The following is a 14,996-nucleotide window of genomic DNA, read 5'->3' as shown; positions in this document are numbered from 1 at the left end:
CTGACAGTACTTTCCCTGGCCCTAAGTTAATAAAGCTTCAGAAAAAAAGTAAATTTCTTTGGAATTAATAGATGTACACAATTCCAGAACTGAGAAATATTTTGAAAATAATTTGTAAATGCTCTGTGATGTATAGGCCATCCTCAATTTACAATGGCAATTGGGACCATACTTTCAGTTGCTAAGTGATACAGTCATAAAGAACGAACACATCACTTAATGACGGCAATTCTACAGTTCCAGTTGCCATCATTAACTGAATTGTGCAGCCTTTAGGCAAGACAACTTCGTTCTGCTGGCTTTCCACAACCAAAGCCAGTGGGGAAGCCAGCAGGCAGTTGCAAGTCCCAGACCTGTAGGCAAGTAAGTGGATATTGCTGGGTGGGAGAGGAAACAAGGGTGTGTGCAGAGATGTGGGGGAAGGCCAGGAAGGATGCATGAGCATGTGAAAGAGACACAGGGTTAGGAAAGTGCACAGGTGTACACAAGATGTTCAGGTTAGGGAGGTTGCAAGGGTATCTTAAGTGTTGTGCAGGTTGGGGAGAGTACACAGGAGTGTATAAGAAGTGCTGCAGGTAATCACAGAGGAGCTGAAGGGATACACAAGTGTGGGAGATTACCCCAGTGACTTGTGATCTTCCCTGCCCAGCTTCCCTTTTGATACCTCAGCCCTTCCCTCTACTGGAGATAGAAATATTTGACTGGCCAGTCTCCTTGGTCTCTCACAATAGAGTGACCCCTTTTGGTGTAATCCTTTTAGTAGATGTCAGGCCTGTTGCCATAGTTAGTGTTGCTATCAAACTCCAGAGATGATTGCTCAGGGCAAAGGGAATAATGAACTGATTACCATTCCCTAGTGTTACCATTCCCTAGTGTTGAAGACATTGTTCATTAAGTCATCAGTAGTGATCCTACCAAGATCGTCCTGCAACAGCAGTTTATTCTGGATAGATGATTGGCCATATAGCCTTTTTGTAAATTCATACATCAGATATTGTCAGAATCCAATTATATTTCATTTCTAGTTATCTATTATGGAAAAAAACCCATTTCTGCCCTCTCTGGATTCTGTCATACTAGGGGAAGGGATAAGCGGGGGGGGGGTTATGGCTCACACTTCCTTCAGTAAACTACAAAAGGACTCGATGTTGATTCCCATCAAGAGGACTGACCATAACAATATGGCCATTGCCTTTCATCTACTCAGCTCTCTGAAGTCTTCCTTTTGCCGGCAGAGAGGGAAAAGGGGGGGAACAAGGCAATGCTTGGAATCTGGGAAAAGAGGATGAGTGATCGTCGCCGGAAGAATTATTGGGGGGGGGGGGCTGCTTGGAACACTTAAAACATTGAAGGATGGGAGAGAACTCCTCAGATCCTGTCTAGAACACCTGCAACCATCTTCTCTTAATAAAGATGCCTGTTGGAAGAGATATTCCAAGAGTTCTGTCTTCTTAAGATATAAAGTGGGGTGGGTCCTTACATTAGATAGGATCTGCAAAATTAGTCCACCTGGAAGGGAGAACCTTGCCGGGGGACTTTGCAAAAATTACCACGTTAGATGACGGAGCAGGGAAGGGAGAAAACCCCCCGGAGAGGGAGCCGCTGCCCTAACAAAAAACTTGCCAGATGTTGGGATCTGAGAAGTCAGATTCCTCAGGAGAAGAGGTGGTGGAGACACGTAACCACAAACCTCAGTGATCAATGGGCGTTGGAAAGAAAAGCGAGTGGGAAAAGAAATCAAGAAAGGTGACCCTGAGATGGGGGGGGCAACCAACCAGAATGGAAGCAGGAGATGGGGAAATCCCTGAACGCAAGCGAAGAGGAAGGGAGCTGGGCACCCTACCTGGGCTGGATCCTAGAGAAAGCTATCGACCTGATGAAGAGAACCCTCAGCTCCCTAGGAGAGGAGAATTCTGAGCCCTACAGCTGCCCCAGCTCCTGGAGCCGCAAAGGGAGAAACACCGAGAGGGAAGTGGAACCTGCAGCCCCGGGGACGTCCACTGATCCAGTAGTCCCCACTCCCCGCCAACCCGCAGATGGCAATCTGGATGGAAGACACTACCACCGACAACGAAGGCACCGATGCATTCAAAGACTCCCGCCGCTGGACGTGAGATTCAAGGGGGAGTCCACACGCTTGGGGTTTTTCCTAACCCAAGTTCTCAGCTACATGGAGGAATACAGGCGGCACACCCCCAGCGATAAAGCCCGTATCCTGATCGTGCAATCTACTCTGGATGGGCCGGCCACAGATTGGGTGGTGAACTTGCACGACGACTCCAATGCCCCAGAGCTTCAATGACTTGAACCGTTTCATCTCCTCTCTGAGAAGGCAATTTGAGGACCCCCTGGCTGACCACAAAGCCCACGAAAGGATAAAAACGAGGCAAGGCAAATGCCCGGTAGCCGAATATACGCAAGAATTCCGGGCCATTGCCTGCAAACTGAACTGGCCGGAAGACATCCTCCTTAGCCATTTCAAAGATGGACTAAACTACGACCTACATGACGCTTGCCTGCCCCGAGGGGACCCACACCAACTTGATGAATGGTATGTCCTGACAAAGGAAGCAGAGATCGACCTACTGAAGAGGCACAGCCGAGGAAAACAATGGAGCCACTCACTGCCTGAGTCGACACGTGAAGCAGTGAAACCATCGGCTAAGGCCAAGAATCAAATGGGGTGTTTCAAGTGCGGGAGAGAAGGGCATCGGGCTGTAGAATGCCGCTCAAAAGCCCCCCAGCACAACCCAGGCAGATCACCGGCCAGCAGATCCGGGAAGTCTCCAGCTAAGCCAGTGTTTCCCAAACTTGACAATTTTAAGGCATGTGGACTTCAACTCCCAGAATTCCACAGCCAGCGTTGCTGGCTGTGGAATTCTGGGAGTTGAAGTCCTCATGCCTTAAAATTGTCAAGTTTGGGAAACATTGAGCTAAGCCAAAAGAACCTGCCATGAGAGTGATGGAGGCTGTGGAATCCCCTACTTCTGCCCATCGTGGGGAAAGAACTCCAGCCTACACCACAGGGCCGGTGGACGCCTCAGATGACAGCTCGAAGGGCGAACCCCTGGTAAGTGAACCCATCGCACCCATCCTCAAGACAGTGACTATATTAATTCTCCCCATGCCCGAAGCTGTAAAGCTTAAAAGACTCTGGCTGCACCTGCTGCCTCATTAGCCCAACGCTAGTGGGAAACCTGGGCATTCCGTCAAGGAGACTGGAACAACCAATCTCATTTGGCCAGTTAGATGGGTCCATAGCTAAGGGTAATGTCCCTAGCCACATTACCAATCCACCTCTCCCTGGGCAAACATGAGGAAGACATAACGTTTGTAGTGACCCCAGGCATGGAATGCCCGATGATCTTAGGGATGGAATGGTTAAAGAAATGGAACCCCTGGGTGAATTGGAGGAAGGCAGAAATCAATTTTCCAAAAGCGGACCCCATGGACTTAAAATCCCAAGGGGAGCTACCAAAATTAAGAACGGAAAAAGTATCCATGGGAGAGGAAAAGGGGCTACCAGAAATACAGAGGAATACAGAGATCTTGTTGAAGTTTTCAGCGAGGAGAGGGCGGATGAGCTTCCCCCCTATTGACCCACGGACTGTGTCATTGAATTCAAACCTGGGGCAAAACTCCCAAAGCCCAGATTATACTCCATGAGCCCAAAAGAGAAGGAGGAAATGGAAAGATTCATAAAGAATAACCTAGAAAGGGGATTCATTGAACCAGCCAAGCCTAAAGTGGCTGCCCCGGTTTTCTTTAGAGAGAAGAAAGACGGCTCTTTACGCTTATACGTGGATTATAGGCTCCTGAATGCAATCAGTGAAAGCAACCTATACCCCCTGCCCCTCATGAAAGACGTGTTGTCACATGAAAGGGAAAATTTTCACTAAACTAGATCTAAGGGAAGCTTACTATCGCATGAGAATTAAGGAAGGGGATGAATGGAAGACCGCATTTAACTGCCCAATGGGGTGCTACCAATTCAAAGTCTTGCCATTTGGATTACAAGGAGGCCTGCAGTATTTATGCAATTAATCAATGAAGTTCTAAGGGAACACCTATTTAAGGGGGTCCTGGTTTACTTAGACGACAGCCTTATCTTCATCGAGGATAAGGAACATGTCAATCTAGTCAGAGCAGTTTTAAAGAAACTACAAGCTGCCCACCTATATGCCAAACTATTGAAATGCGAATTCCACCAGGAAGGGATAGACTACCTAGGTTATCACATATCCCCACAGGACATTGAAATGGACCCAGAGAAGGTCAGAGCAGTATTAGAATGGGCACCGCCTCGCACAAGAAAGCAACTGCAAAGTTTCCTGGGGTTCGCAAACTTACTAAAAACAAAGGAAGCATCCTCAGTAAAACCTAGCCAGCCACTAAAATGGACAATGGAATGCCAAGCAGCATTTGAGAGATTAAAGAGACTTTTTTCAGCCGAACCAGTACTGAGGCACCCAGACATGGATAAGCCTTTCATAATACAGGCAGATGCAAGTGATGTGGCAGTGGGGGCTGTACTATTACAAGAAAATGATGAAGGGGTATTGCAACCCTGTGCGTATACATCCAAGAAACTCACCGAAACGGAACAGCATTGGCCCGTGTGGGAAAAAGAGGCATACAGGATACATTGGTCATTACTCACGTGGCGCCAGTTCCTTGAAGGCAATAAAATCCCTTTCCAGGTGTGGACAGACCACAAAAATTTGGGAGCCTTGAAAAACCCAGGAAACTCAACCCCAACCAAGCCCGCTGATCCCAGCACTTTCACCAATTCCACTTTACGCTCAAGCATTTGCCGAGGGGAAAGAACTTCCTCGCATGCCCCAATATAACAGCACGCAAGCCACCAACTCTAAACTGATGATGGTAGGATCACAACTGGCAGCATCAGTAACCACCAGACCCAAGCTAAATTAAAACCACTACTGGGTAGCCAAACAGGAATTGAATTCCGAAAAAGTTTGGAAACAGATGAATGGTTCCAGAAAAATAAACACATGTGCACAATGAAAGACGGGCTGCCTTGGGTGGGGGAAAAGTTATATACACCAACAACCCAAAGAGTCACATTCATGCAGCTTTGCCACGACACAAAATCAGCAGGGCATTTTGGATTTATAAAAACATTACACTTAATTAAATGGCAATTTTGATGGCCATTCATGAAAAAGGACATAGAAAGTTATGTGGCCAGCTGCCCAAAATGTGCAACTGCAAAGAGGTTGCAAGGGAAATCGCCCGGACTGTTACAAACAGTGGCAAATCCCTCAGCCCCGTGGAGGGAAATAGCCATGGACTTTATAGTGGAATTACCAGAAAGCAATGGGAATACTGTCATCTGGACGGTCACGGACTTGATTTCCAAACAGATGCACTTTATCCCTTGCCAAAAGATTCCCACCGCAAAAGCCTTAGCGAAACTTTTCGTGCAGCATATTTACAGATTGCATGGGGCATCCCAACGCATCATATCTGATAGAGGAGTGCAATTTACATCTGTATTCTGGAAGGAATTTTTATCCCTCTTAGGGACCACTCAGAGACTGTCATCTAGTCATCATCCTCAAGGAAACGGTCAATCAGAACGCTGTAACTCAGTACTTGAGCAATACTTAAGATGCTTTATTGATTTCTAGCAAACGAATTGGACTGACCTACTCAGTTTCGCAGAAGTTGCCTACAATAATGCAGTCCACTCCAGCACAGGTTACACTCCTTTTCAAATAGCTACCGGTCAACCCCATGCCAGAACTAACCCCAAACGAACCGGCGATCCCATCACTGAAAGAATGAATGGAACAATTACAAAACACCTGGCCAATAGTTAGAAAAGCACTAGATGAAGCTAGGCAGGCATACAAAGCACAAGCCGATAAAAAAGGGTTGAGCCTACACCATTCATCATAGGAGAAATGGTGTACTTATCTACAAAATACCTAAAATCCCTACAACCCTGTCAAAAATTTGGACCAAAATATGTAGGGCCTTTTCCAATTAAAAGAATCATAAACCCAGTAACAGTAGAATTAGAATTACCCCAAAATCTTAGGTAAATACACCCAATTTTTCACTGTAGTTTTCTGAAAAGAGAACATCAGTCACCTTTACGGCCAAAAATCATCTCCCCACACCACCTCCAATCATGGCGGAAGGCGAACAACACTTTGAGATAAAGGAAATCCTAGATTCTAGGAGATATCATGGGGCAACTCAGTGGCATGAGGCATGAAACACCTCCCTGCCTCACAAAACGAGTGGGTCCATAAACGTCATGTCAGAGCCCCGAAGTTATTAAAGAAGTTTCATACAGAGTACCCTAACAAGCCAGACTAACTTTTATACCTGTGGATCTATTTTATTTTTAAGGGGGCAGGATGTCAGAATCCAATTATATTTCATTTCTAGTTATCTACTATGGAAAAAAACCCATTTCTGCCCTCTCTGGATTCTGTCATACTACGAAGGGGAAGGGGGATAAGCAGGGGGGTTTTATGGCTCACACTTCCTTCAGTAAACTACAAAAGGACTGGATATTGATTCCCATCAAGAGGACTCACCATAACAATATGGCCATTGCCTTTCATTTACTCAGCTCTCTGAAGTCTTCCTTTTGCCGTCAGAGAGGGAAAATGGGGGGAACAAGGCAACACCTGGAATCTGGGAAAAGAGGATGAGCTGGAAGAACTATGGGGGGGCTGCTTGGGAACACTTAAAACATTGAAGGATGGGAGAGAACTCCTCAGATCCTGTCTAGAATGCCTGCAACCATCTTCTCTTAATAAAGATGCCTGTTGGAAGAGATATTCCTAGAGTTCTGTCTTCTTAAGATGTAAAGTGGAGTGGGTCCTTACAGATATCTTCTGTTGTTAATTGCGAAATCGTGTCCGACCCATCGCGACCCCATGGACAGCGTTCCTCCAGGTCTTCCTGTCCTCTACCATCTTCTGGAGTCCATTTAAATTCACACCTACTGCTTCAGTGACTCCATCCAGCCATCTCATTCTCTGTCGTCCCCTTCTTCTGTTGCCCTCAATCTTTCCCAGCATTAGGCCCTTCTCCAGTGAGTCCTTCCTTCTCATTAGGTGGCCAAAGTATTTGAGTTTCAACTTCAGGATCTGGCCTTCTAAAGAGCAGTCAGGGTTGATCTCTTCTAGGACTGACCGTTTTGAACGCCTTGCAGTCCAAGGGACTCGCAGGAGTCTTCTCCAGCACCATAGTTCAAAGGCCTCAATTCTTTGGCGCTCAGCCTTTCTTATGGTCCAACTTTCACAGCCATACATTGCAACTGGGAAAACCATGGCCTGGACTATACACACTTTTGTTGACAGAGTGATGTCTCTGCTTTTTAGAATGCTGTCTAGATTTGCCATAGCTTTCCTCCCCAGGAGCAAGCGTCTTTTAATTTCTTGGCTGCAGTCCCCATCTGAGGTGATCTTTGAGCCCAGAAAAATAAAATCTGTCACTACTTCCATTTCTTCCCCATCTATTTGCCAGGAATTGAGAGGGCCGGATGCCATGATTTTGGTTTTCTTAATGTTGAGTTTCAAGCCAACTTTTGCACTCTCCTTCTTCACCCGCATCAAGAGGCTCTTTAGTTCCTCTTCACTTTCTGTCATTAGAGTGGTATCATCTGCATATCTTAGGTTGTTGATATTTCTCCCGGCAATCTTAATTCCAACTTTTGATTCATCTAGCTCTGCCTTTCTCATGATGTGCTCTGCATATAAGTTAAATAGGCAGGGCGACAGTATACAGCCTTGCCAGTCTCCTTTTCCAATTTTGAACCAATCAGTGGTTCCGTGTCCGGTTCTCACTGTTGCTTCTTGACCCGCATATAGGTTTCTCAAGAGACAAATGAGATGGTCTGGTACTCCCATCTCTTTAAGAACTTGCCACAATTTGTTGTGATCCACACAATCAAAGGCTTTTGCATAGTCAATAAAGCAGAAGTAGATGTTTTTCTGGAACTCCCTAGGTTTCTCCATGATCCAGCGTATGTTGGCAATTTGATCTCTAGTTCCTCTGCCTCTTCGAAATCCTGCCTGTACTTCTGGTAGTTCTCGATCCACATACTGCTGGAGTCTAGCTTGTAGGATTTTAAGCATAACTTTACTAGCATGTGAAATGAGTGCAATGGTGCGATAGTTTGAACATTCTTTGGCATTGCCTTTCTTTGGAATTGGAATGTAAACTGACCTTTTCCAATCCTGTGGCCACTGTTGAGTTTTCCAAATTTGCTGGCAAATTGAGTGTAGCACTTTTACTGCATCGTCTTTTAAGATTTTGAATAGCTCAGCTGGAATACTGTCACCTCCACTAGCTTTGTTGTTGCTCAGATTTTCTAAGGCCCATTTCACTTCCCATTCTAGGATGTCTGGTTCGAGGTCAGTGACCATCTCATTGTGGTTATCTGGGACGTTAAGCTCATTCTTGTATAGTTCTTCTGTGTAGTTTTGCCATCTCTTCTTAATCTCTTCTGCCTCTGTTAGGTCCCTGCCATTTTGGTCCTTTATCATGCCCATCTTTGCATGAAACGTTCCCTTCAAATCTCCAATTTTTTGAAGAGATCTCTGGTCCTCCCTATTCTGTTGTTTTCTTCTATTTCTTTGCACTGTTCATTTAAGAAGGCATTCTTATCTCTTCTAGCTACTCTCTGGAATTCTGCATTCAATTGGGTGTATCTTTCTCTTACTCCTTTGCCTTTCGCTTCCCTTCTTTCCTCAGCTATTTGCAAAGCTTCCTCAGACAGCCATTCTGCTTTCTTGCATTTCTTTTTCTTTGGGATGCTTTTAGTTGCTACTTCTTGTACAATGTTGCGAACTTCCATCCATAGTTCTTCAGGCACTCTGTCTATCAGATCTAATTCCTTAAATCTATTTGTCACCTCTACTGTATATTCATCAGGAATATGATTTAGTTCATACCTGAGTGGCCTAGTGCTTTTCCCTACTTTTTTCAATTTAAGCCTAAATTTTGCAACGAGAAGCTCATGATCTGAGCCACAGTCAGCTCCTGGTCTTGTTTTTACTGACTGTATAGAGTTTCTTCTCCATCTTTGGCTGCAGAGCACATAGTCAATCTGATTTCTATGTTGACTGTCTGGTGATGTCCATGTGTAGAGCCGTCTCTTGGGTTGTTGGAAAAGAGTGTTTGTTATGACCATCGTATTCTCTTGACAAAATTCTATTAGCCTGTGCCCTGCTTCATTTTGTACTCCAAGGCCAAACTTGCCTGTTATTCCGGTTATCTTTTGGCTTCCTACCTTAGCATTCCAATCCCCCATGATGATAAGGACGTCATTTTTTGGTGTTAATTCTATCAGATGCTGTAGGGCTTCATAGAACCGGTCAATTTCATCCTCTTCAGCACCAGTGGTTGGGGCATAGATTTGGACTATTATGATATTGAATGGTTTGCCTTGGATTCGAATTGAGATCATTCTGTCATTTTGGGGATTGTATCCCAGTATTGCTTTTCATATTCTTTTATTGACTATGAAGGCTACTCCATTTCTTCTGAGGGATTCTTGCCCACAGTAGTATACCTGATGGTCATCTGAGTTAAATTCACCCATTCCTGTCCATTTTAGTTCGCTGATTCCTAAGATGTCGATGTTCAGTCTTGTCATCTCTTTTTTGACTACGTCTAGCTTGCCTTGATTCATGGATCTTACATTCCAGGTTCCTATGGAGAAAAAATCTTTACAGCATCGGACTTTCTTTTCACCACCAGATATATCCACAGCTGAGCGTCCTTTCGGCTTTGGCCCAGTCGCTTCATTCTTTCTGGCGCTACTAGTACTAGCCCTCTGCTCTTCCCCAGTAGCATATTGGACACCTTCCGACCTGAGGGCTCATCTTCCAGCGTCATATCTTTTTGCCTTTTAGTACTGTCCATGGGGTTTTCATGGCAAAGATACTGGAGTGGTTTGCCATTTCCTTCTCCAGTGGATCACATTTTGTCAGAACTCTCTGCTATAACCTGTCCGTCTTGGGTGGCCCTGCACGACATAGCTTATAGCTTCATTGAGTTACGCAAGCCCCTTCGCCATGACAAGGCAGTAATCCATAAAGGGGAGATATCTTCTATGATGTGACAATTTCTAAAATCCTAAAATATAACTAGTTATCTGCCCCATCTTTTATTTCAATGTTCATTCAGAGTGGAAAGCTGGACTTGTCTTACTTTCTCTCATACTTTCTCATAAATTAAAAAGTTATTATTATTAAAAAGTTAAGTATAGGAAGTTAAAAAAAAAAACTGTAGCATTCAATTCCTCCTCCAGACCATGCCAGTCTCTCCATTCCAGGATGGCTCAGAGGTTTTATACTAACCCTCCAACCTGGAAGAGGTTTTTGATGTGCTGGACATAATACAAAGGACATAAAGAACATTCTAGAGTTCTACCAGAGTGGTCCATCCCCCAAACTGTAACTTTTACATATCTGATGTTGCAGAGCCTTAGAATTTTTTTTACTAGCAACTACCCTCAATGTGCTTTCTGGATGAGCTGTATTATGTTTCACATTACTATGTTTCTGATAGCTAGGATTATGAGATTATTGTCTAGCATAGTGGAGCATGCAATTCTATAACATAGTTAATTCTCATATTCTGTTAGGGAATCATAGCTGCATAATTATCTGTGTTCTCAATCATTAACTAACTTTTAATTTTTATATAAATGAATATTTCTAAAACTATATTAATTAATCAGCATATTTTGACTAAATTGGCATTTTTTCTCTTTGGTACTTTCTCACATTATAGTTGTAGTTCCTTTGAGTAACAAGGCACTGCCATTGTACTAAAATTCTATTCAGATTCCATCTGTTATAAGATAAAGCATGTTCACTGCTTACTGCTAATGTAACGGGGTGGAAAAATAGTGCATGAAAACTAAGTTATTAGTGAGTTCCAAAATAGTGAATGCATACATAGATTTATATTTCTAAACGCTGAAAAGAGAAAAAAATTGTTTTAGAAGAAGCTCCTCAAGTCTTTTAAAATTATAACTTCTCAGCATTCTAAGCAGATGCATGTCTAATTCTTTCTGTGAGGCTTGTCTTTTATTGTATGTGTCCATTTATAGGAAACCAAGTTTGATTACTGCAGTGCATCAGTGTGCGTGTGTGTATGTGTTCTTAATTGGTACCTGTTTTCTTAATACAAGTCACAATTTCTTTTTTCCCCTTTTTATAGGTCCTGCTGGGGATTTACATCTGGCTTCAATGTGAAATTAAGGTAGAAAAATGCACATAAACATGTGTTTCCTGTTAAGATTTAGTATACTCTGGTTATGCCTGAAGAGTGGGTCTTGTCTTTAGACTGTTAACTGCCAGCAAATATAAATGATGATCCTATAGATGTCAAGCGTGTCTCCTCAGTACTGGAGTGAAAATACCCACTTCCAGGTTCCCACGGAATATCATCTACAGAAAATGCTTCATGTTCTAAGGATGAAAGCCACCTAGATTCATGCACCTAGTCTATACAGTTGTTGTGGATGGTTTGCCATCTGAAAGCTCCTCAAGCTCCTGTCTGGGTCCTGTATCTGTTTCAGAAATGTCTCTGCTTCAGGCCTTGGGCCCTGTGCAGACCTGGCTGGGACAAGAGCTAGAAAAATGTGGCATTGATGCCATGATTTATACTCGCTATGTCCTCAGTCTTCTGCTGCATGATAATTATGACTACGATCTGCAGGAACAGGTATTTACATATTTTAGATGTGCTTGACTGAAAAATAAGTATGTTTTAAATTATCTGTGTATGCTATTAAAATAAATAATGCATCATAGTTTCATATTTTTAGAGCAGCAAACATGGGATTTTTGAAGCATATCTCAAAATTTAGATATACTCAGTGGGATGTTTGACTGGTAAAATAATCATCTTGACAAATCACAGAAGGCCTTTGTAAAACACAATTTCAAAAATAATTTGATACAATTTGGAAGATGGGACATACTTTTTAAGAAACATGATTTTTAAGTCTAGCACAGTGGTTCTCAACCTTTCTAATGCTGCGACCCCATAATACAGTTCCCCATGTTGTGGTGACCCCCAACCACTTATACATCACCGGGTGCCAGGGGCGTGGCTAAAGAAAAGGGGGAAAAATGGCAGACAGCCTTGTTTGGCGACCCCCGTGAAATGGTCGTTCGACCCCAAATGGGGTCCCGACCCACAGGTTGAGAACCACTGGTCTAGCAAGTAGAACTATGTCTACAAGTAGTCTTCTACTTACAACTATTTATTTAGTGACCTTTCAGAATTACAACAGCATTGAAAAAGTGATTTATGACTGTTTTTCACACTTATGACCATTTCAGCATCACCATGGTCACATGGTCAAAATTCGAATGCTTTGCAACTGGTTCATATTTATGATGGTTGCACTGTCCCAGGATCATGTGATCACTTTTTGCAACCTTCTGGCAAGCAAATTCATTGGGGAAGCCAGATTCACTTAACAATTGTGTAATTAACAACTGCAGTGATTCTCTTAACTGTAGCAAGAAAGATAAAATGGGGCTCACTTAACAAATGTCTCACTTAGCAACCTATTTATCTTTGAGTTCTATTGTGGTCGTAAGTTGAGAACTACCTGTATTTTATTGGAAAGACATTGTATTTTAAAAGTTTGCAATGAACTATGCTAAATCTTTTTAGTTCCTTTTAAAAAAGAAAACTTTAAAGAACAGAAACGTCTACCTTCACTAAACTAAACTGTGGTTTTAAATCATGCTTTAATTTTAAGAGTTTAGAAACCATGGGCAGAAACTGACTTTATCCAATGCCCTGCCACATTCCCACTGGTGTGCCTCTCTTTCTCTTTGTCCCATTCTACTATGCTACAACTCAGTCCTACTGTCCCTGACTTTGCTGTGCTCCAATGCCCCAATGCCCTCCTATGCTCCCATTTCTTTGAATTCTTTTGTTCCCTGGTACACCTTCCCATCCTCCTTGACTTCTCTTTTTGCCATATTTTCATTACCATCCCTAGCTTCTCTCCTTTCTTTCCACACTATGTGCTGTACTCTGCAGAATGCTGATATCCCCTTCTTTTTTCATTCTACCGGTATGTTATTTTCCCTTCACTCTCTACCTCATCCCATTGCTCTCATTTAGCTCCCCAAAACCTTCCTGGTGTTCTTTCATTTCCAGCTGTACTTTACTTTTCCATGTGTTTTCTAGTTATTTATACTCATTTAATGCAAACGCTTTTACTCTATTTCAGTCTTATAACATACAGCTTTCATACAGCACTTTAATTGGATTCCTTTGCTCCCCATCTTATCTAATATTGTGTGTACATTAACATGTGCATGTATCAAGGTGAGTGAGCATACATATTAACGTGTTTTCTGTATGCATATTCAGCTTTTTATTTTTTTAATCTGAATAGACACTCCAGCAGTTCCCTCCTGACTGAATTTCACTGGTAGTAGGAGAAGGCTGGACTAGGCAACTGAAATTACTTTGGGAATGTGCTTTGTACACTGGATCTCAAAATATGTATGCTTCTTAGCTTGCTAGAAATCACACTTCTATAGAATAATGAATAGACTTGTGTATGTTTTGAAAACCACTATCCTTGGTTTGTATTTTGTATTTTTCATTTAAGCTGTTCATTTTAAAAGCTCTACAATATGCATTTCTACTCAAATAAATATTAAATGAATAGTATAGTCCTGAAGCTAGGTTAAGTACTTTGTTCTACGTTGTGAAACACAGTTGGGAAGCCTTTTTTCCATTGGGAACCATGCCCCAGTCAGGATGGCTGAATTCAGAGCTGGGTGGGCTTTTTCTTCTCCAGTTGGTAGAAGTCTTGAATGGTTAATTGCCGAGAACTTCTAAAGTTAGACCAAAAGCTAAAGATTGCCCATCTATGGTGTAGAAAACTAGTTACTGGGAGAACTGAAACTTTGTTCAAGTGAAATGAGATTGGTGGCATTTTAGCAAAGAGACTTTGCTAATGAAATCTCCAGGTATTTTTAATTGGCAAGCTAAAACATTTTCTTGTCCCAAATATTATTATGCTTTGTAGTTATTTAAATTGTATGTTCTGTATTGGGGTGGCAGAATTATGCTTTCCCCCCTTACTATGCTATATTAATGATCTTGTATTATTTTTGTTCATTTTCTGTTTCTTAATGTGTATAGGAACTTTGTAAATATTCATTTATTAGACCATTCATATAAATAAATAACCTACGACTTGGTCTAGAAAAGCTATGGTTACAGTATTATGGGAGTAATCACTCCTCCTTAAAATATTAAAAAAAAAAGTAATAGGAATGCTATTATCACTATATTGGCTGATATTAGGATTGTTTGCCACATCATCCTTTATGTGATCCTCATCAGGTAATGTTTTGTGAGTACCTGAGTTGTGAAGGGACAACTCGCAGTGGCCGACTTACCCCAGCCAACTCACCGCGGGACAATTCAACGTAGGATAATTCAAGAGAGGGACAAGTGAATTGCAGCAGGCCTTGTCATGCTTTAGGCCTGAACCTTCTCAAATTAGAAGTCCTTGAGGCTAGGGTGAGTTGCAATTCTACTTGTCCTTCTCTTGAGTGAGTTGGCCACAGCGAGTGGTCCCATAGTGAGTTGTTCCAGTGTGAGTCAATCAGGGCACATTGTCTCATTCCGATTGTGAAGCTCCCCATTGGCCTAAAGACCTAGCCCTTATTGCTTTGCTGTCATGCTTAAAAAGGAGATCATGGCTGGGAAACATATTTAAAAGCTACACTCATGTATTCATTATTATACAGTGTTGCAGTCATCATTCTTAAGGCTTAGATTCTGATCCTAACAGGGCAGCACATCCATTACTTTCTGTAGTTCATAATACTTTGTAGAAAAGAATTAAACGTTGGTTTATTGTAAAGTTCATGTTTTAATTCCAGATAGTCTTGGAAATATTTGCTTAGGCATTGTATGACATGTCACTTGTCTGCTATATCTTCTCT

At 42.5% G+C, this 14,996-nt stretch overlaps 1 protein-coding gene across 9 annotated transcripts in view; it reads left to right on the top strand.

The window, feature by feature from the left end:
* Nucleotides 1–14,996, top strand: part of KIAA0232 (KIAA0232 ortholog) — an 84,060-nt gene that overhangs the window by 22,622 nt on the left and 46,442 nt on the right. For 5 of the 9 annotated variants that reach the window (XM_039326048.1, XM_039326049.1, XM_039326046.1 and 2 more), the window contains one exon: nucleotides 11,221–11,727. The exons of 1 other annotated variant lie outside the window; for it this stretch is intronic. In XM_039326048.1, coding sequence (XP_039181982.1) covers nucleotides 11,497–11,727 — 231 coding nt within the window. In that variant the 5' untranslated portion in view covers nucleotides 11,221–11,496. The remainder of the gene's footprint in view (nucleotides 1–11,220; nucleotides 11,728–14,996) is intronic. 3 more of the 9 variants (XM_039326052.1, XM_039326053.1, XM_039326050.1) reach the window with 1 other exon arrangement.

Source organism: Crotalus tigris, unplaced genomic scaffold (assembly GCF_016545835.1).
Source record: "Crotalus tigris isolate CLP2741 ecotype Arizona unplaced genomic scaffold, ASM1654583v1 scf7180000024339.11422700, whole genome shotgun sequence".
Lineage (NCBI taxonomy): Eukaryota > Metazoa > Chordata > Lepidosauria > Squamata > Viperidae > Crotalus > Crotalus tigris.
Note: the sequence above shows the minus strand (reverse complement) of the source record. Positions and strands in the feature narration are given on the sequence as shown.